Source organism: Grampus griseus (genome assembly GCF_964374135.1).
Source record: "Grampus griseus genome assembly, chromosome: 2".
Taxonomy (NCBI): Eukaryota; Metazoa; Chordata; class Mammalia; order Artiodactyla; family Delphinidae; genus Grampus; species Grampus griseus.
The window spans coordinates 127,886,588-127,909,222 of record NC_139018.1 but is presented as its reverse complement, the minus strand read 5'-3'; the positions used below and the strand labels follow the sequence as shown (position 1 = coordinate 127,909,222).

General features: G+C 46.0%; 1 protein-coding gene across 1 annotated transcript in view; it reads right to left on the bottom strand.

The window, feature by feature from the left end:
* Positions 1-21,633, bottom strand: part of LOC309818778 (protein FAM169B-like) — a gene marked incomplete at its 5' end in the record, with an annotated part of 85,157 nt that extends 63,524 nt beyond the window's left edge. Inside the window, 2 exons of the mRNA XM_082648713.1 lie at positions 1,131-1,264; positions 21,603-21,633. Coding sequence (XP_082504839.1) covers positions 1,131-1,264; positions 21,603-21,633 — 165 coding nt within the window. The remainder of the gene's footprint in view (positions 1-1,130; positions 1,265-21,602) is intronic.
* Between the last annotated feature and the right edge of the window lie 1,002 nt (positions 21,634-22,635).

Here is a 22,635-nt window from a genome sequence, read left to right as displayed (position 1 = left end):
ACTTCTCAGATTACCTAGCATTCCCCCCCTCCCCGACTCCATCCAACAACCCTGCAGCCCACCAGCCCCGCAGTTCCCCAAGAGTAAGCCCCTAGTCTTGACTGAGAGTTTGCTTGCTTGCTGGTTTAGCTGTCACTAGGGGGCGCTGAAAGCGTGTGAGTACAGCCACCTCCCTCGGCAGATCAACAATAAGGAATCACCCATGGGAGCTGGATTCTTCCAGGAGTTAATTACAAACTAGCATCTCCAAAATCTCAAGGAAGCCACACTATATAAACTGTACAAGCCATTGTTTTAATTAACTCTGGAACAACTTCAATACAGCAAAATAAAACCCTGTCTTCCTCAACCAACTTTGCCTGCCAGAGAGCAATGATTTCTGTTATGAGTGAAATCTTATTCATATAAAACAAGAAAATCTTGCCTCTTTCAACGGATCAGCCTCAAATTTGAAAAACAGGTAACCAATTTAGGTACAGCCCAAGATTCACATATTCTTTTTATTTACTTCAGGGGAGGGGGGAAGGCCTTAAAAATAACACAATTATTAAATTTCACCCACAATCCCACTGTCCTAACAAATAGTTTTCATTTCTATCTTCTTCCAGCCCATATTCAAAATTCAATCTTATCATTGCTAAAAATCATAATTGATACAACTTCATTCCAAGTCAGAAACTTTTAGGACTAAGTCAAACCTTAGAGACTAAAGGTCAGTCAATCCCCTCATTTACAAATGGGAAAACTGAGGCCAGTCAGGCAATACACACAGCATCTCAATTAGTCCTCATAACAACAGTATGAAGTAAGCGCTGTTATTGTCCCAACTTCTGAGATGAGAATAGCAAGAGCAGAGAGGTAAAGACACTTGCTCAAGGTCACACAGCTATTAAGTGGTAGGCATGGGATTCACAGCAGGCTATTTGGCTGACTGCTTTATAGAACTGGACTTATCCTCAAGACCTCAGAATCCCAATCCAGGATTCCTTTTGCTTCTCAAAGTGGAATTATTCTAGTATTTACCCCAGAAGGATTTTTTTTTTAATCTGTAATGCTCTTTCACTAACATTCTCCTTTTTAATAATTTAGATTTTACAGAACTCTCCACCAATGAGGAAGACCACACATACCTGCTCCCCAGTGGGAAGAGAGAAAACCTCTGGTGAGGGCCATGCTCCTTCCCCAAGAGTGGCACGGTAAGCCAGAGCCGCTTCCCGATGCCCAGCAGGGTCATCTTCCAAAATATCCACTGGGTAAATGCCTGCTAGGGGAAAAAGAAGGCAAGAAATGACATGAGCTTTCCTCTATCATTGAAATAAAAGTCACTTATTTCTTGAATATGAAAAGAAAAAAGCAGCCAATTGAAACTTGCTTTAAAAATTCTGTTCACCGGGCTTCCCTGGTGGTGCAGTGGTTGAGAGTCCGCCTGGCGATGCAGGGGACACGGGTTCGTGCCTCGGCCCGGGAAGATCCCACGTGCCATGGAGCAGCTGGGCCCGTGAGCCATGGCCGCTGAGCCTGCGCGTCCAGAGCCTGTGCTCCGCAGTGGGAGAGGCCACAGCAGTGAGAGGCCCGCGTACCGCCAAAAAAAAAAAATATTCTGTTCACCTGTTTTTTTTTTAAGTGAAAAAGAAAAGAGCAGTGTAGCAGCAGGAACCAAAAGAAAATAGAAGACATTCCTGATGGTGGGGTTGGCACCAACCCCAAGGAGACATGAGGTTCAATGCGAACCCTCTTAGACCACTGCAGAAACTTCCTTTCATACCCCCTAACTATCAAATGGTTTCCCAAGTATTTTCTAGTAGTGTCCTCCACCACAGCCACATGTACAAACAGGTACCCTGAGAGCTGACCCCAGCTGCTTAGAACCTTGCTAACTTTGACAAAATCCAGCCTGAGTTTTTAGTTTGCCAGCTTACATTTGCCACGAAGTTAAGATTTGTCAATTCTTCTCCTTTAATTGGACTGCTTTATTGTAAGAGAGTTTAAACGTACTAGTTAGTATGAACTATAAAACTACATGTGTAAACCGACATGGCCATTCACAGATAGACTATTGCACCTATTAATTTGCAAGTTATCTCCCAGCTCTACTCAGCATCTCTTTCTTATCACAGTACTTTTAGAGGAAAATTATATCCTCGAATAATCATACAAATTGAGAGCATACAATTCAGCTTGGAAATGGCAGTTGGTTTTCCCAGGAGGTGCTGGCTCATCTCTGGCTGGCACATCCCTGAGTGGGAGGGGGCTCTGTAGCTTCTGCCCTTCCATGGTCCCCTCCTCTGATGCATTTCTGGGCCTCCTATGGTGGGAAGGGTGCCAAAGCAGCTGTCTTCTTCTTCTTCCTCTCCTCCCCCTCCCCCTCCCCCTCCTCCTCCTCCTCCCCTCCTCTCCTCCTCCTCCCCATCCCATCCCCCCTACTCCCCTCCTCCTCCTCCTCCTCCTCCTCTTCCTCCTCCCCCTCCCCATCCCCCTCCTCCTCCCCATCGCCCTCCCCCTCCTCCCCTCCTCCCCCTCCTCCTCCTCCTCCCCCTCCCCCCTCCTCCTCCTCCTCCTCCTCCTCCTCTGCCTCCTCAAGGAAGATAAGCTTGTGCATAAACACCCACTGAAATATCAGCTTCCTACTTTCTCTCAGAATCTCCATTCCTTCTGCAGACACTTTTCAGAGAAGAGAGACTGCTCTTAGCAGCAAAAAGTTTCACGTCTCCAGTTCACCAAGCTTGCCTATGATGAATTTTACTGCTGTTGATTGGGGGCAGTGCTCATAGAAAACAGAGGATGTCAAGAGCAGGGGTGGACTAGGCCTCAGTCCTGCATGAGCCCCTCCCCCTGCCCCTGACTTTTCATGGTGAAAACATCACCAGCACACACACAGTGGCAAAGAGATGAGTAAATACTCTCCCACTATTCAATTTTTTTAAGTATTTATTTGAGTGTGAAGTGCACACCAAAAAATTACAACTATAAATGCACTGATTAAAATGTTTCAAATAAAGACATGAAAAATTAACAGTCCATTCAGTGACAATGAACAGTCAATGATGAACTTGGGGGGTCTCTTTCTAAACAAGGTTGTGCCTCTAGGTAGCAGGGATATTCTGCTGTTCAAGGCACACACTTGTGGTGTGTGTGCGCATATGTGTTTTCTCTCTATACACACACATTCAAGGAAGCCCAGGCTCCTTCTCACTGTGATGGGCCAGGAAGCCCCCAGCAACTGATCAGACACAGCCCTCAAGCTGAACCTCTACGCCCTCCCTACTCCTTACTGGGCCCTCCAGGAATACAGCTCAAAGCCGATGGATCCAAGCCAAGCCAGATGGTTCCTTGCTCAGGAACCACTTCAAACCTGCCACCAAACCCTCAGCCTGCATCACCTATCTCCAATCGTCCTGATGCTCTCAGTTCAAGGCCTCAGCATCTCACAATAACCTCTGGCCTCACCCCTTTCCACTCATCCTTCCTCTATCTGCCACCAATAAAAATATTGTAGCTATACCCTGGCCCCAGGTGCCAGCAGGTTGCTGAGTGCTACACACCTCTTATTTCACTGAGTCTAGCCTAACTCCAATTTACAGATGAGAAAACTGAGGCCTAAAGAGGAAACCATTTGGCTAGTCAGTGGCAACACCAGGGCATGAAGGTCTGTCTGATTTCAGAATGTATAAAACACTCAGATGATGTTAGTGACCCCATCCAGACGGTCTCCTCTACCAAGCCTCGAAGGCCCTTTACAATCACATGCCCCCTTCCTCTGCAGCACCCCTACTCCCCAGCTCCTTCTGCCTTGCCATCTTCAAGGCCCATCTCAAACTCTAGCACACCCAGGGGCCTTCCTGGAGCCCCAAAAGGCAAGGGCTCTGTGGGTTATTGAGTCCCGTGTTAGAATCCAGCTTGGCTCAGGATGGGAATTGATACACCTTGGCCACTTCCCCTGTGCTGCAGGGCCTTACACACCTGAACTCGGCCTTTCACATGGGTCAGCAGGTGAGGCAGCCTCACCCCACCAGCAACGTGAAGACTCCCTCCAGGCACACTGAGTGCTTGTTCTCTCCTCTCCTGGCCCCAACACCCCTCGCCAACAAAGGCCTCTCCCTATGCCTTTCTCATCCTGAGCACTTCGGAAATGTGGGTGGTTGTTTAGCTGAGCTCTCTGTTCAAACTGCTATTCATCCAGTTGGTCTAGTGGCTTCCCACAGGTATGAAAAAAGATTCAGTGCACGTTCAAATAAATTAAGAAAAACATACTGGGAAGTGGGCTGCTTCAGCCCTAGGGCACCTGACTCATGCTGCATGATTCTCCCATGAAAGCAACTTCAATAGCTACCTTTCTCCAGACGCCCCCAGGAATGCAGTCTTACAGAGCAAGTAAAAATCCCACCTGGACTTTTACTCTCTGGCGCTGGCCCTGTGTCTTGGGAGAGATGTTTGTCAGAGTCAAGCCTTCAGTCCACTCCAGTGAGGTTGAGGTTTGACTGACAAGCCTTATCAATGACACCCCCCCAACCAATACACACACACACACACACACAAGCTGAGACCTCTGCTGACAGGGCACTGGGAGGACAGCATAATCGTCCACGTTTTGCGGAGGGGCACAGGGTGGGGTACCTCACCCAAGACCACTGGGCCTAGGGGCCTCTGCCTGGCTCCCCCAGAGGCTGCCACAGCTTGCCTGGCATTGGCTCTGGCCGAGTGTGGTCAGGAGAAATGCAGTGAATGTATTTTGCTCCTTGTACACCATGAAATCACTTCCCTGGCCGGGTACGCTGCTGGAGCTGTGAGAGCCCCTCAAAGAACCTGACGGACAGTATTCCCAGGGCACCCTGGCCCCTCAGGGCTCTCCTGCCTTGCAGCCCAGGCGCGGGTCCCTGGGGGTCTGCCCGCTATCAGCCCGATAGCGTGAGCATGGGGGCTGCATCGGGCCTGGCTCTGGGGATAAATTAACCCTCCACGAAAAGGAATTTCCAAAGATCTCTTAAAGGTTCCCTTTTAAAACCTTTAAGCTGGGCCAGACCCCTGCACCCCAGGGAAAGGGCCCCCCAAGCTGGCCGGGGACAGGAGGAGGCTGCTCCAGCCTTTGGGGTTTTAATTCCTTCTCATCTCTCTGGGGAAACTGCCCCATCAGAAAAGTTCGGGCAGACTCCTCCTTACACGGAAAATGTTTGGGTTAGCTTTCTGGAAAACTGGGTGGGAGTGAAAAAAATAAAAAGGGAAATGCTTAGGGCAGGAGGGAGAGGGGAGGGGGCATCCAATGCTGGCTGGCAAGGGAGACCCCTTCCCCAACCCAGGATGGACACACACACACACACACACACACACACACACACACACACACACACACACACACACACACACACACACACACACACACACACACACACACACACACACACACACACACACACACACACACACCCCCCTCCATTGCAGGGAGGAAGGAAGCCCCGCCCCCGCCCACCCGCCAACCACAAGGGCACATTTGGGCCTTGCAGAGGGGCCCTCGGGAAGTAAACAAGTCTGGGGCGTCTTCTGCACGCGCCGGAGACCAGCCTGGCCTCCGAGCTGCTGATGGAAGGCAGACTCGGGCAGGAGCTTCCAGATGTGAAATGCTAACAGGCTTTAATGGTTTGAACCCAACAGGAAATATTTTTCCAAAGCCAAAAGAATGTAATCTTTTCAGTACAATGCAAAATGCTTTTATGAAAAACGGCACACAGTTGAAATGATAATTCATTGCAGACAGCAAAGAAATAGAAATCCCCCAACGAACCCCGATTTTAAGAATTCACTTTAAGCATAAGTTGGTTGTGGTCACCCGAAAAACAAAAGCAGAGGTCTATCTTAAAGCATTCTTCCAGGGAAAATGCTGAAATCATTCAGGATCTTTGTACCAAATCTTGAGTTTCCAGGGTACAGAATTTTTTTATTTTTGCTTTTCTTTTTCACATAAGCTATCTGGTGGTTTTCTTCACAAAATAATTTGCTTCTAAAAGGAAATTATTAGAAGGAATCCTTATTATAGAAGAAATACGCTGAGTGGGGCTAAGCACCTAATTCTGAGCTTAGCAGAGAGTTTGGAGCCTAGTTTCTAACCCGAGAGAGGGCATCAGACAAGAAGTGTCTGAACCCAGGTGTTTTGCACACCCACGGTGGTAGGGTAGTGCCTAAAGGGAGAAGATTTCCAAATGCCACCTCAATGGCTCAGAATTCAGCACCAGGAATTCACCAGGGTCCCTGATGTCCAGTGAGGCATGCACTTCAAAGCTGCCTGCTTTAAGAAAATTCAGTATTCACAAATGCAAACTTCATCCTGACCCTCCAAAGCATTCACCACAGGATGCCTTAAAGCTGAGAACTACTCTTAAAGTATGATTACATTTAATTTTTCTTTTTTAAGAGGGCCAAAGAATCCTACGTTCCTGACTTCCCTTGTAGCATGCATTTTCACACATATATTCTGTGGAACACTAGCTTCACAAGATATGCTGTGGAAGGAGGTTTCTGAGGCCAGCGAGTTTGGAAAAGGGAAACTGCTGTGATGCTCAGAGCTCACTGCTGGGGGTTCTTTGTGCCTATCACCAATCTGGACATTTAGAAACCCTGCAGCAATGAGATTTGATTAATCCAGCATTTATTTCCCAAACTTATTTAACTAGGGACCCCCGTCCCAGAACACTGATGGACAGATGACAAACAATATCTTAGAGAAGAGTGCTTTGACATAATGTCAGGGCAAGAGGACCCATCACTATCAGACAGATAGCAAATATGCAAATACCTGGAGCTCAAGGACCACAGGCAAGGGGGCCGTGGTGTCAGCAGAACAATCCTCCACATAGAGGAGAAGAGAACAGAAGGTGAAGTAAATACACACTTGGATATTTTTGTTGGTTTTTGAAGAGCATCTGATTGCCAAAATATTCTTAGCAAAGAATTGAAAAAAAATGTTGGAAGACAGAATGTAGAAAATGTTAGAATTTCTGAGCAGATGAGCAAAGTTGTCAGGGAACGGAGGAAGCTCTGGGAGAGGTCTGCAGGTGGTGGCAGGGTAGGTTTCATTACTGGTAACTGACAGGGAGCCTGTTGCTCTGTTATCACAGATTTAGTACTGGCCAACTTGCAACTTGTCATTGCCTTGGCTGAGAATAAATCACTTGTCCCAAATCTAAGATGGTAAAATATGCAGATGACTTTGTGTGCCACCCACACAAAGATTTATGTAATCCTAATTGCTTTTAATATGAAGGTCTCATAATCTGAGCACTGGTGCATCTTACCCTTAGGCAAATGATACAGAGATTAAACTATTTTTCCCCCTGAATCATTCAAAAGGATATGAAGTGGGTCTGAAACATACTGTTCCTTTTGCATTCAAAGAGGTGTCACATTTGGGGACAAATGTGGAGCCCTATTTGGGGCAGACAGGAGGAAACAGCATCTCAAATGTCTGCTTCCTCATGAATGGTAACAGAAGAGGGGTCCTCATCTGATACAGCTGCAGGAAGCTCAGGTCCACCCTTTGCCCCTGAACCTGAACTCCTCCATCCCATGTGGTCATCATTATGATGCCCTATTTGTCTAACCTTTACCAGAAGGAAGAGAGCTTTGGCACATACTCAGGAGAACATGGAGAGCCTGACTCTTTGTATCCTGAATTTAACTGACCAGGAACTTGTAAAAATATCAAATCCCAGTGTCAGTAACATCACCACAAGATGTGGTGGTCCTGAAGCTGGTGGGGAAAGGCTGGGCGGGGTGGGGGTGGGGGGCAGTTGGCCCGCAGGAAGCAGAGCCCTAAACCACACAGCACACGAGAGGAAGACAAATAACTCATCACCATAATGTTCTACCCATTAGTCACAGAATAACATTTCTCAGAACTTACCCAAAAACTGTGGTTGTTAATGGACTTTATAAACTTTCATCCAGAAATCACATCCCTATATGTCCATCTATTACACTGCTAACAATAATATTTCTGAAGAGGACAAAGTTAGGTCTCTATCTGGTATGCTCAGCCCTGTGCAAAGCAACAAGGAGAGCTGAAAGTAGACTAGTCCTCAGTCTCCATGACCCAATTCTAGATTAAGCTGGTGCCCCCTGTTTAAGCACTCAGCCTCATCACCCGGACTACCCCACATGGAGAATGAATGGAGAAGAATGGGATTACCTTAAACCTAGACAATGAGTCGCTTAGGGAAAGTGTAGTTACTTCCCAATGTCCGGAAATGTGTTGAGAAAGCTACATTTTATAAGGGCACGGGTCTCTTCTGTGTAAAACTGAAAAGTAGATGAAGAGGTACCTGCCTAATAGAAATATTTGCATCCACGTTAGTACCAGCCCAGTTTTAAACTGAAGACATATAAAAGAAAGTTAACATTCTGCCTTCTGTGGATAAACAAAGTTTCTCAAGTACTAGTTGGGAGAGAAAGCATTAGAAAAATAGCGATATGTTCTCACATTAAAATGTACCCTTTTATACCTTACATTTGTACAGTATTTTCCAGATAACAAAAGGGCTGTCACACTTCCTCGTTTGTTTGAAACTTACATCAACCCTTTGAAGTCAAGAAAGAACAAAGAACTGACCCCATTTTTCAGAAGTGGAAACATTCTCAAAATGGAAAGTTAGTAATGGGGCTGAGATTCAAACCCAGATCTTGAGATTTCCAGAAGTACTTTCACCAATTTGTGTACTTACTAATTTATATTGTGTCAAGGACCACACATTGTGTACTAGCACCAAAAGGCAGCTAGTGCTCAGTATAGTACTGTTTAAAATACCTGCCTTTTTAAGGCTGAATAATACTCCATTATATATATACACACACCCCATTTTGCTTATCCATTCATCTGTTGATGTTCACTTGGATTGCTTCCACCTTTTGGCTATTGTGAATAATGCTGCCATAAATATAGATCTAGAAATATCTCTTCTAGTCCCTGCTTTCACGACTTTTGGGGATATACCCAGAAGTGGAATTGCTGGATCATACAGTAGTTCTGTGCTTAATTTTTTGAAGAATTGCCATACCCCACAGTGGCTGTACCATTTTACACCAGCAATGCACAAAGATTCCAATTTCTCCACATTCTCACCCAACACTTGTCATTTTCTGCTTTTTCTGATAACAGCCATCCAAATGGATGTGGTTTTGATTTGTATTTCCCTAATGGTTAGTGATGCTGAGCATCTTTTCACGTGCTGACTGGCCATTTGTGTGTCTTTGGAGAAATGTCTATTAACTCTCTTGCCCACATATTAATAACTTTTAACAACTACTTTAAAAGCTTGTAAGAATTAGAATGACATGAATTCACAAAGAGATAAGTGGCAAGGCTGATGTGGTCTAAATGGGCTACCTACACAGGATTCATCACAGCACCTGCATCACAGGGCAATGATGCCACCTCTGCCCACTGTCCATCTGAGCCATACTCCCAAGAAAGAGGCAGAAGCTGGGAGGTGGCAGCAGTGAAAAGAGGACAGACTGAGTGTGCATTGTCATTTGTACTTTAAGGCTTGGGGGAAAAAAAACTACTTTTTAAAAAATATAATATATATATATATTTTGTAATATAATAATAGTAGTAATAGTAAAATATAATAATAGTAGTAATAGTACTGTAGTAGTGGTGATGGTGGTAGTAGTAGTAGTAGTAGTAATACCCTGAGGCTTCTATGATATCTGCTCCCAGGGTCCCTGCCCAAGGGTGACCTTAGCTTAGACAAAGGTCTTCCTGATACCCTACGGTCCTGGAAAGAGGTCTAATCAGACCCTGATCACATTCAATACCAACACCACAGCAAAGGTTTGAAAAAACTTTCTGCTATAAAGCTATTTTATAATGTATAATATAAAACAATCATGGTCATCATTTAGGAACTTTCCTACTATTATTGCCAGACACTGTGCTAAGTGCTAGTCGATACAGTGGTGAAAAAGCAGAAGTGGCCTCTGCTCTTATAGAACTTACCGCCTGGGCGGGAGACATAAAAACAGTTAATACCCCCATGGCATGGAGGGAGGCGAGTGACAAGGGAGGTGGGAGACAGGACAGGATGACCAGCAAAGGTCTCTCTAAGGAGGTAACCTTTAAGCAGAAGGACTGAAGAATAAAATGTTCGCCTCATGCAGAGCAAGATCAAGAGCCACCCAGACTGAAGGAACAGCCCCTGCAGGAGGAAGAAAGGAGTGGAGGGAGTCCAAGCGCTCAAGGGTGGCCAGTGTGCCTGCAGCATGGCTGGCCAAGGGGAGAAGAGCAAGGTCACAGGAAGCAGGCAGACAGGGGCTAGAGTAATAGGACGCTGGCCAAGTTCCGACTTCAGGTTTCAAGAAGAATGCAGTAGGAGGATGCTGAAGGGTCCCCAGTGGGGCATGATAACTGGACTGTGTATTTGCTGCCTCCTCCAGATCACACTGCAGCAGGAATCCGAACCAGGGGCAGTGCAAGTTGAGTCAAGTGATGATGATGGCTTAGACTAATGATGGCAGTTTAGATGATGAGAAGGAGATGGCAGGCTTGAGCTAGATGTTAGCAGTGGACATGGCAGAACCTGCTGCTAGATGGATGTGTGAGGTGAGGGGCTAAGCTGACTTTCTGCTTTAACCCCTCCACTTCATATAAGTCAATGAAATTCAACTAGTAGCTTTCATATTGTGACATTTATAAACTAACATTGGAAACAGTCTAATTTCTGTTAAGATCCTAGCTCTTTCCAAAGGGGGAAATTGATGAACCTGCCAACAGAAGAATAAGATGTACATTATTCAAAAATACTATTTTCCTTGAGGTATTACAAACTGAACCAGTATAAAAACACAGATGAAGCACCCACAAAATGATGCCACCTCATCAGACCTCCCCAACATCAGGCCACATAGAGAGTGAGGTTTGGGCACGAGGGCAAGAGCTTCGGGGTCATTCAGACCTGATTTCAAAAATCTCTAACATATGATGAAATAAACTGCCACAAAAGAGCACAAACTATAGACTCAGACCCATAAAGACTGCAGATACTGAAATTATCTAATACAGAAGATAGAGATATGAAATATGTTTGAAGAACTTTAAATAGGGAATATAAAGGGCCAAGATTTTTTAAATTGTCCCATAACATTCTAGAGGGAAAGAAAGAGCTTCTAGAAATTTATGTCTGAAATAGCCAATGAACAGAAAAATAGATCTGAAAAAATTACCCAGAAATGCAGCACAGAAAGACAGAACAAGTGTAAAACATGAAAGGCAGGTTAAGAGAGACGGAGAGTAGAATGATATGGTCTACCAACAATGTAACTGAAGTTCCAGAAGGAGAAAAAACAGTAAGGAAGAGTCAAGATTTGATGAAATTTGTTTGAAATTTTTCCAGAATTAATGAAAGACACCTGTCCTCTGACTTTGGGATCCCAACCAACCCCAAAGGAGGAAAAATAAAGAAAACTCCCCTCCTAAACACACTGCGGTCAAGCTGCAAAACAACAAACATTGGGTTGGCCAAAAAGTTCCTTCAGTTTTTAAGTAAAAATAAAAGACACATTTTTCATTTTCACCAAGAAATATATTGAACAACCTATACACCGTTTTGTTCCACTACCTTCTGCCATTTTTCAGGCAACTTCATAATTCCGTCTTCCCAAAATTTTTTATCTTTTTGAGCAAAGAACTGTTCCAGGTGCCTTTTACAGTCTTCCAGGGAATTGAAATTTTTTCCATTAAGAGAATTTTGTAAAAACCGAAATAAATGGAAATCTAAAGGTGCAGTGTCTGGTGAACACAGCAGATGAATCAGAACTTCCCAGCCAAGCTGTAACAGTTTTTGCCTGGTCATCAAAGAAACATGTGGTCTTGCATTATCCTGATGGAAGATTATGCATTTTCTTTTGACTAATTCCAGATGCTTTTCATCGAGTGCTGATTTCAGTTGGTCTACTTGGGAGCAGTACTTGTTGGAATCAATCATTTGGTTTTCCAGAAGGAGCTCATAATAGAGGACTCTCTTCCAATCCCACCATATACACAACATCATCTTCTTTGGATGAAGACTGACCTTTGGTGTGGTTGATGGTGGTTCATTTCGCTTGCCCCACAGTCTCTTCCATTCCACGTTATTGTACAGTATCCACTTTTCATCGCCCGTCACAATTTGTTTTAAAAACCGGAATGCTTTCGTTACATTTAAGTAGAGAATCACATGTGGAAATACTGTCAAGAAGGTTTTTTTCCACTTAACTTATGTGGAACCCAAACATCAAAGCCATTAACATAACCAGGCTGGTGCAAATGATTTTCAATGCTTGATTTGGATATTTTGAGTATGTAAGCTATCTCCCAGCATGGTATAATGTTGATTGTTCTCAATTAATGTCTCGATTTGATCACTATCGACTTCAATTGATCTACCCAACTGTGGAGCACCATCCAGTGAGAAATTTCCAGCACAAAACTTCACCAACCACTTCTGACACGTTCAATCAGTCACAGCACCTTCTCCATACACTGCACAAATATTTTTTTGTGTTTCAGTTGCCTTTTTACCTTTCTTGAAATAATAAAGCATAATATGCTGAAAATGTTGCTTTTTCCTTCTATCTTCAATATTAAAATGGCTATACAAAAATTCACCAATTTTGATAAGTTTTTTTAAATGCATGCTGATATGACAGCTGTCACAACACAATCTAACAAAATTGTTTCAAATGAAGTTAAAGTCAACTAAGTGCTACTAGAGCCATCTTATGGAAAAAACTGAATGAACCTTTTCACCAACCCAATACAAAAAGGTGACCATGAAAGCAGCCAGAAGGGAAAGACACATCCTCCCAATAGGACAGCTTCGTTGACAGCTGCCTTCTCAACAGCAACTATGGAAGCCAGGAGACAATGGAAGAACATTTTTAAAGTGCGAAAGGAAAATAACTTTCACCCTCCATTCAGCAGAACTAACTTCCAACAATGCAGGTGAAATAAAAAACAGTTTAGAAAAACAAAACCTGAGTTTACTACCAACAGATCCTCCCTAAAGTTATTTCTAAAGGATGCCTATTATCAAGGGAAAGGAAATTGACCTCAAGAGGAAGTCAGTCAAGAAGGAATAGGAGGGACTTCCTTCATGGCTCAGTGGTTAAGAATCTGCCTGCCAATGCAGGGGACATGGGTTCGAGCCCTGGTCCGGGAAGATCCCACATGCCACGGAGCAACTAAGCCCGTGTGCCACAACTACTGAGCCCGCGTACCTAGAGCCTGTGCTCCACAACAAAGAGAAGCCACCGTAACTGAGAAGCCCACACACCGCAACAAAGAGTAGCCCCCACTTGCTGCAACTAAAGAAAGCCCACACACAGCAATGAAGACCCAACACAGCCAAAAATTAAATAAATAAATTTATATTAAAAAAAAAAGAAGAAGAAGGAATGGGAGCAAAGAAAATGAGAAACATTTGGATAAAACCCAAGCCAATGCTGACCATACAAAACAAAAACTTCTAATTTAAGGAGGTTTAAAAAAAAATAATAACAGAACTAAGGTGCTACATAACACATAGCACAGAAATTGGGAAGGAAGTAATCTGAGTGAAGGCATTTCAAGGCCCTTATATGATTCCAGAGAAAGTTTAAAACTGATTAATTTCAGAATTAATTAGAATTAACATGCACATTAAAATGTCAAACCCCTAAGAGAATACAAATACAGATATTAAATTTCAAAATAGGAGAGAGAAAAAAATGGAATTAGAGCCAGGGTGGGGAATATCTCAATTTAAAAAAAGGCAAGAAATGAAAACAAGATGATCTGTCAATATTCATATTTAATTCTTATGATTAAAAACATATTTGTCAAATTTCACAATTTGTATGGAACCACAAAAGACCCCGAAGAGCCAAACCAATCTTGAGACAGAAAAACAGAGCAGGAGGAATCAGGCTCCCTGACTTCAGACTATACTACAAAGCTACAGTAATCGAGACAGTATGGTACTGGCACAAAAACAGAAATATAGATCAATGGAACAGGATAGAAAGCTCAGAGATAAACCCACACACATATGGTCATCTTATCTTTGATGAAGGAGGCAAGAATATACAATGGAGAAAAGACAGCTTCTTCAATAAGTGGTGCTGGGAAAACTAGACAGCTACATGTAAAAGAATGAAATTAGAACACCTGCTAACACCATACACAAAAATAAACTCAAAATGGATTAAAGACCTAAATGTAAGTCCAGACACTATAAAATTCTTAGAGGAAAACATAGGCAGAACACTCCATGACATAAATCACAGTAAGATCCTTTTTGACCCACCTCCTAGACAAATGGAAATAAAAAGAAAAATAAAGAAATGGAACCTAATGAAACTTAAAAGCTTTTGCACAGCAAAGGAAACCATAAACAAGACAAAAAGAATGGGAGAAACCTCAGAATGGGAGAAAATATTTGCCAAAGAAGCAACAGACAAAGGATTAATCTCCAAAATACACAAGCAGCTCATGCAGCTCAATATCAAAAAAAGCAAACAACCCAATCCAAAATTGGGTGGAAGACCTAAACAGACATTTCTCCAAAGAAGATATACAGATTGCCAACAAACACATGAAAGGATGCTCAACATCACTAATCATTAGAGAAATGCAAATCAAAACTACAATGAGGTATCACCTCACACCAGTCAGAATGGCCATCATCAAAAAATCTACAAACAGGGCTTCCCTGGTGGCACAGTGGTTGAGAGTCTGCCTGACGATGCAGGGGACACGGGTCCATGCCCCAGTCTGGGAGGATCCCACATGCCACGGAGCGGCTGGGCCCGTGAGCCATGGCCGCTGAGCCTGTGCGTCCGGAGCCTGTGCTCCGCAACAGGAGAGGTCACAACAGTGAGAGGCCTGCGTACCGGAAAAAAAAAAAAAAAATCTACAAACAATAAATGCTGGAGAGGGTGTGGAGAAGAGGGAACCCTCTTGCACTGTTGGTGGGAATGTAAATTGATATAGCCGCTATAGAGAACAGTATGGAGATTCCTTAAAAAACTAAAAGTAGAACTACCATACGAGCCAGCAATTCCACTACTGGGCATATACCCTGAGAAAACCATAATTCAAAAAGAGGCATGCACCACAATGTTCATTGCAGCTCTATTTACAATAGCCAGGACATGGAAGCAAACTAAGTGTCCATCGACAGATGAATGGATAAAGAAGATGTTCATTGCAGCTCTATTTATAATAGCCACAATGTTCATTGCAGCTCAATTTATAATAGCCAGGACATGGAAGCAACCTAAGTGTCCATCGACAGATGAATGGATAAAGATGTGGCACATATATACAATGGAATATTACTCAGCCATAAAAAGAAATGAAATTGAGTTATTTGTAGTGAGGTGGATGGACCTAGAGTCTGTCATACAGAGTGAAGTAAGTCAGAAAGAGAAAAACAAATGCCGTATGCTAACACATATATATGGAATCTAAAATTAAAAAAAAAAAAACATGGCTCTGAAGAACCTAGGGGCAGGACAGGAATAAAAATGCAGACATAGAGAATGGGCTTGAGGACAGGGGGAGGCGGAAGGGTAAACTGTGACGAAGTGAGAGAGAGGCATGGACATATATACACTACCAAATGTAAAATAGATAGCTAGTGGGACGCAGCCGCATAGCACAGGGAGATCAGCTCGGTGCTTTGTGTCCACCTAGAGGGGTGGGATAGGGAGCGTGGGAGGGAGAACGCAAGAGGGAGGAGGTATGGAGCTATATGTATATATATATAGCTGATTCACTTTGTTATACAGCAGAAACTAACACACCATTGTAAAGCAATTATACTCCAGTAAAGATGTTAAAAAATATATATATTCGCCAACAAGTAACTAGACTATGCTTTTGCACAAGGACAAATTTTTATTAGTGTATTGACCAAGCATTTTTGAATATCTTAATAATATTTTTACTCAGTTATCATGTATTCTGAAGAAACACAGAGCAATTCTTTTCCTTCTGCATAGCTTACAAAAATGTTTTTCCAGGACGTTCTAACAGACCAAACATGGGCAACACACATGCATTAAAGAAATCATTTGCTGGAAAACATAGGTCAAAATGAACAACTGAGTATACTTCACTGCTTGAGCCTATATGCCTCGCCCCACATACATACACTCACCAAGCCTGGTCCACTAAGCAGCATTTCACAGAGCACAGTGGGCGGTGAGACAGCACTGTGAGCAGAAGTCTCTGCAATGATGGCATCCCCACAACTTTGACTTCTCAAGCACTTATCACTGAATGAAACACTCAGGGACTCCAATTAGGGGTTATTTCAGCAAAATGCACTGAGTAAATGAATACAGCTTTCTCTGTCAGTGGAACTTGCGAGTAGTGGTTAGAGACTCGGTTTCCAAGAAAAACACATTTGTCTTAATTTCTGCAAGACAAGGAAACCAAGCAGTCTAGGAGGGTTTGGGCCTTGGGAGCCCCCAACACACACATGGACAGAACCTTCCCCTCTGCCCTCCCCAGGAGCCCCCAGCCCTCAGCCTCAGGCCATTCCCAGTGGCCCCCGTGGCTGCCCAGATTCGGAGGAGCAAAGAAGCATCGAAATGATTCTGTGCCTCAACAGATAATAGGCACTGGTTTAAGCAGGAAGCGAAGCCACTGCCTGGGCACAGGGAATGCAAAGGGTCTGCTGCGAAAGGGTTCCGAGTGGTCCAAAGAATCAGGGAGAGAGACATGCCCGGATTTCGGCAGACAGTGGCCTTTATATACACATGCTGTGTGTCCCACCCCCACTGAAGGTTGCTGATCGTCGGCCTTGGAAAAGGAAACACCCACAACAGAGGATGGGTGCACTAAAAGGCATGGAATTTGTAAACCACAGCTGTTACATCCTAACAAACGTTATTCAAAGGCCCTGGACCTTCAGTTGCTACTGACAGTCACTTAACCCCCACAATAACCCTGACTTTAAAAGTCACGGGACACCAGGGGCATCTGACCAACAAGTGTGCTTGAATTGTGTCCTAAAATTGCTTTCTATACCACACAACACAAAAGAAAACACAGCTCTTTTCTATAATCCTCTGTTTGGAATTTCCCAGAGCTGAGCTACAAATAAGAATGTCATCAGAGGAGCCAGGAGCCAGCTGCTGTCAGGAACCCAGCTAAGGCCAGTCAGCCGGTCACCAGACTAGGGTTTCAAAGGTCAGAAAGACAACACTTCAGTGCCCACTGCCTTCCCACTGCCCAGCCCGAGTCCTGGACGCCTGGTCATTCACTCCATCCTGCCAGGCCACGGCAGAAGCCAGAGGTCAGGACAGCAGCCATCTCTGGCCTGGCCTAGTATAGCAGAGATCCCTGTTTAATACAGACATAATACACCCCTTGATGTCTAGAGATGGGGGTGAACAACGACCATCTATAGGATGGATTCCATTATACGGCAAAGAATCACAACCAACAGACAGGGGACATACAAAATGTCCAGGCCATTAGGAGGACTCACTGCGGACCAGGCCTTCCCAAGAAGAGTGGGACCCCTAGAAAGACATTTCCCAGGGGATGGGCTGACCAGGGGCACTCAACCCCAGGGGTGGCAGGCCAGCTTGAATCACCCCACGTCCTAAAACACACAATCTGTAAAATCCTCCCAGCAACCCTTCCTGTAGCCAGGGAACCAACAAAGGTCTTCACCAGCACCTGAAAGGAAATGATTCCTCCATCCAAAGCTCACAGGGCTCTGACCATGTGCCAGCGGCAAGCAGGGCACTAGGACAGAAACACCAGTAAGGGTCCTGCCCTCAGTAGGATTACAGTCTGGTTACAGTGACAGGAAGTAACTGACAAACTTCATGGCCGAGTGGAGTTTTAGAGACCATCTTATCCTTTCCCCCCCCTCCTGATGAAGGAATGGAGACTCACCTAGGGCACAAAAGCACTTAGTGACAGGAGTCCCAGTGCCCAGCCCAGCCCTCTGTCATAACCCCAGTGAGGCCCTGCCCCTCAGGAACTGAGATTCCTCCAAGTTGCCAGGTCCCTGTTCCTCTAAAAGGACACTTCTACACCTTGAACTAGAGAAGATGCAAAATGACTGATGAATATTTGATTTTTTTTTTTTGAAGTGTTATGTTAACATGAGGTCATCTCTGAGGAGCTAGCTCATGGATTATCACGTTCCTGAGTCTCCATTTCGGTTTGGGGCAGGGGGAAGGGGGGCAGACATCACCCTCATTTTAAGTCCCTTTCTCTGGGGAGTCAGACCACCACCACCAATCACCCCCCAATTGAAATCCCAGCACTACCACTTACTAGCCAGGTGACCTTAGGAAAGTGACTATATCTCTGTGCCTCAGCTTCCTCACCAGTAAAATGGGATAATAATAGTATCTACATTTACTATTTACTATGAGGATCAATTAAGGTAACGCTTAGAAAGTGTTTAGAGCAATACTCGGCAGGCAGAAAAGTGCTCCTAAGGGTTAGTTTACTAAAAGTGTCTTCAAGTCTCCTCCACCAAAAACGCAAGGGAAAAGCCACCTCCCCACACTCATATCACCACCTCAAGCTCAGCCTTCTCCCTCTTCTTGTCCCTGAAACATCAGCTATGCTTGACCCCCTTCAGGGTCATGTGACATGCCGACCCCCTTCCCTGCTGGCCTCTCCCTCTCCCTGACCCTCCTTCTGAGCCCATGCAGTCAGCACCTGCCTAGGCCTCCCTCAGCCCCAGGCCCTGCCCCCATGGGCTTTTTTCTTTTCAGTCTCTCCTCCTTGGGTCTCAACATCAGGTTCTCAGAGCTTCTCCCTCCCTGAGCCTTCGGGCTGTGCCCTCAGCTCCTCCCCACCTCCCATCTCCCAGGAGATGCCCGTGCCACGCCTCCAACTGCTGTGCTCCTCCCACTTGGCAACAGGGGTCCCCAACAGGGCCCCAAAAGGGCCAGCACTGGCCTTTCTAGATTCCTCCTCTGCTCCAGCGTCAGTGTTTCTGACTAACTCTTCAGTGTCTCCAACGGGAAGCTACTGAAACAGTCTGAAGTCACCGTGTTTAGACTGCATCATGTATTCCCCCTCCCAGAATCAGTTTCTTTAGTGGCATCACCACTGTCCCAACCCAAGCTTTGGAGTCATCCGGATTTTCCTCCTTGCTTGCTAGCTTTCCTGTCTATAAAGCTCTGCTTGTATTACCACTGCAAACTGTCTGGCACCTAACTTTTCAAAACTGGAACACTAAACTGACTGCCTAAATGGAGATCATAAAACAGGTAATTCTCACAGACGCTTTCATTTGCTGTGTAAACAGAAGGGGGGGTGCAAAATAAAGGGCCTTCTCTGAGTCTACTCAAAATTTCACAAGGGGCCCAGCAGTCCGCTCTGATGAACACAAGGTCTCATCTAATCCTTATGCGGCAGGTCAAGACCTTATTTTATAGATGAGGGAACTTCAAGGTAAAGGATGAGAGGAGTAACAGAACTGGGTCGTGTCTGACTTTCTTCTTCCTTTCTACTATACTCCAAGCTGAAATGACAGCAACTGATGGTCTGGTGGAACCTAAGACGGTCTTCAGTATCAGGGAAATTAAAAATACATACAGACTCAGAGAGAGAGAGAGAGAGAGAGAGGGAGAGAGAATGTGTGTGTGGCCCTGGGGTATGTTTTGAATTATTGAGGGTACCCCTGCCCAGACACACCAATATTGAGGAACCTCATCTAGATACAGAGGCAACTCCCACGGGAATGTCATGTGCCCTTTCCCTACCTTTTAGTGCTAGAACTAAGTGGGGACCGGGACACAGCCTTACCTGAAAGCACAATTCTCAGTTTCATGCTTCCTTGCTCAAAGAAAAAGGATTCCCACGTATGCATGGTTGGCTGAAGCCCTTTTTGGAAATGGGCTATCAAAGCTCAGGCATCGATTCAGCTATGTAAAACTCCCATCCATTAGGATCCAGCACATGTGGAAATGATTAATGTGCAACTGCTGTGTGTCATCTGGGCCATCAGCAACCATGAAAGCCACAGCAAACGCCGACATAAATACAGGAAAATCCTGAAACCGTTTAGGCCAACTACACTTTTCCAGAAGATGAAATTACCATTACTTTTCCCATTAAAACAGTAAAGCTGGGTAGAATAAGCACAGCTCTAAGGCACTAGCTGGGAGGAACTTTCTGACTCATGGTACCACTCGGAGGGGGAGGGGAAGGGAGAAAGCTAAACTGAGCAGCTTTGTGTGCAGACCAGCTAAGTGTTTAAAATATATGAGATATTTCTGTACAGTAAGTCCCGAAGTGGGCAAAGTCTTCTCCGTTTTGCAGGTGAGGAAGGTGATAGCAAAAGAGCAGGTCACTTTTTCTTCTTGCCCAAGTTCTCAAACAATAAACTGGCAACAGCACTCACTATTAACCAACTTTCCAGAAAGGACCACAGAAAAATAAAAAACGAAATAGTACTTCTCCCTCTAAAACTAGAGACAAAACCCTTTCTCAATCTCTAGACCAATGAAAACTTTGACAAGGAATGTAAGTAATTCATACAAGTGACAGTGGCCACCTTCTCTCCTTAACTCCCTCACTTGAAATCGGGAAAAACAACTAAAAGTCACAGTTTTTGAATGCAGGTCACAATAACAAGTAATCCACCGCCGTTGGCTTCTAATAAAAGGCAGAGGAGCCTCTGTAAGATTGAGTTTTTCCTTAGAGATGAGTGGTGGGAGAAAGTGGCCAATCTGCGGTTTGACTGCACGTGGGCGCAGGGCTCTAGCGAGGGTCGGACTGGACATGAGCACCCAGCCAAGGGGCCCTACGTGCCGCGGGTCCCCGGGGGAACAAAGGAAAGATGCAGGAGAGAAAGAGTCACTTCTCGGCATCAAACGCCCCTATGCTTGCTCCCATCCAAATACTCCTTCCTTTGCAGGACTGCTGGAAACTCTTTCGGGGATCTGTCCCACGTGCTTTCAAATTCAGAAGTCTCACGGTTTCGCCCGGTTCTCCGGAGAGGGGGCAGGCATGGGACGCGAGGGAGGAGGCGGGCTCCCGGGCGCGCCCGCAAATCCAGGCTCCCCTGCTGGCCTGCAGGGCCCGGGGCGGCACGCCCGCCGCGCACCAGGCCGGGGGCCAGAACTGGCAGTCCCCGAACAGGGGCAACAGGGGCACCCGCCGTCCCCCGAGCTGCTTTACCGAACCCTCCCCACCGTGCGCTTCCCATTTCACAGACAAGACCACCAAGGCTAAGGGAAGGCAAGGAGTTCGCCAGGCCAGGCCATCGGGTCCCGGCTGCTGGGGGTCCTAGGGACGGCCGGGAGGGCAGTGACGGAGACCCCTCGGGGGTTGCCCCTCCCGGGGGTGGTCTCGCCCCTGACATCCAGGGCCGCCCACTATCTCGTTCCCTGGCGGCAACAGGTGCGCGGCTCGCGGCGCCCTGGCGCCAATTCCGGGGAAAGTTTCCCTGGCCGCGGCGCGCTGTTTACAGTCTCGTTTTGCAGCGCGGGGGCCCGGAGCGTTCAGGCCAGCCCAGCCATTGAAACCCGACACGTGGGGTGGGGCCCGCGCGGCAGACCGCGAGGGAAGCGGGCAGGCTCCGGGCCGGCCTGGCCGCAGCTACCCTTACCTGCTGCCCTGCCCGCGGCCTCCGCCTCCATGCTCCCGCTTTCCGGGCGCCCAGCCCCGCCCCGCCCCCTCTGCCCCGCCCGCTGCCCCGCCCCGCCCCGGCCCCTCCTCCAGGAATGCCCCCGCTCCAGCACCGCGGCTGCCCGGCCTGCGCCCCGATGTTTTCCCTACCCCCTCCCCGCCCCCAGCGCCGGGGCCACCGCCCTGCGGTCGTAGCTAGCGACCCCTGCTCCCTGCAGACAGTTTCCAAAGCGAGCTCATCACTTCCGATGAGTAGTTAGTGAGTAGTTAGTATTTCTCTTACTACTCCTGTTGGAAGAGAAGCCGTTCGCAGCCCCACGCCCTCGCCAGCGCCCCTCGGCCTGGCACCCCACTCTCTACGCCCCTTCCCACTTCCTGTTATTTCTGTTTCTATGGGCAAGAATCGCTTGTATTATCCCTTTTCGAAAACGTATACAGTTGAAAACTAGCTCAAAGACAACGAATGGCCCCCATAACGCAGGGCCCCCAGTAATCTTTTCTGCCCATTTTTTCAGTCTTTTCAGTTTTTTTCCTAACAACTGCAAAGTGCTTTTTCTGATAACTAATACCTTTTTTTAATTAAATGTTCAAGCTTTTACTCACTTGAAGTAGCAAAATTCAATGAGAAGCAATTGTTTCTCTACCATTTCTTTTGGGCCTGTTTGAAGGTGTTTTTTACAGGGGAGAGGGGGAGCAGGGGTAGTTTTAAAATGCCAATGGCCTTGGAACCCAAAGGCCTGTCAGCTGGCACCTACCCTCTTTGGTTGGCAGCTCTGAAGTTTGCCCTTCTGGACCGGCTCCCTCAGAGCTGCATCCTCAGCCCTTCTGACCCTCTGCCCCCAGGATGGGTGTAGAATTCATTTGCCTGCTTTCTCCCTGTACCCCAGCAAACCGTGGCTCAGGGGGGCCTCTCAGCTACTCCCCACCATGCAACCTCACCTTTGAAGCAACCCACCTGAGGAAGACCAGGGCACCCCCAAGCAGAGGAAGAAAAATGGTCCCAGTTTCACTTC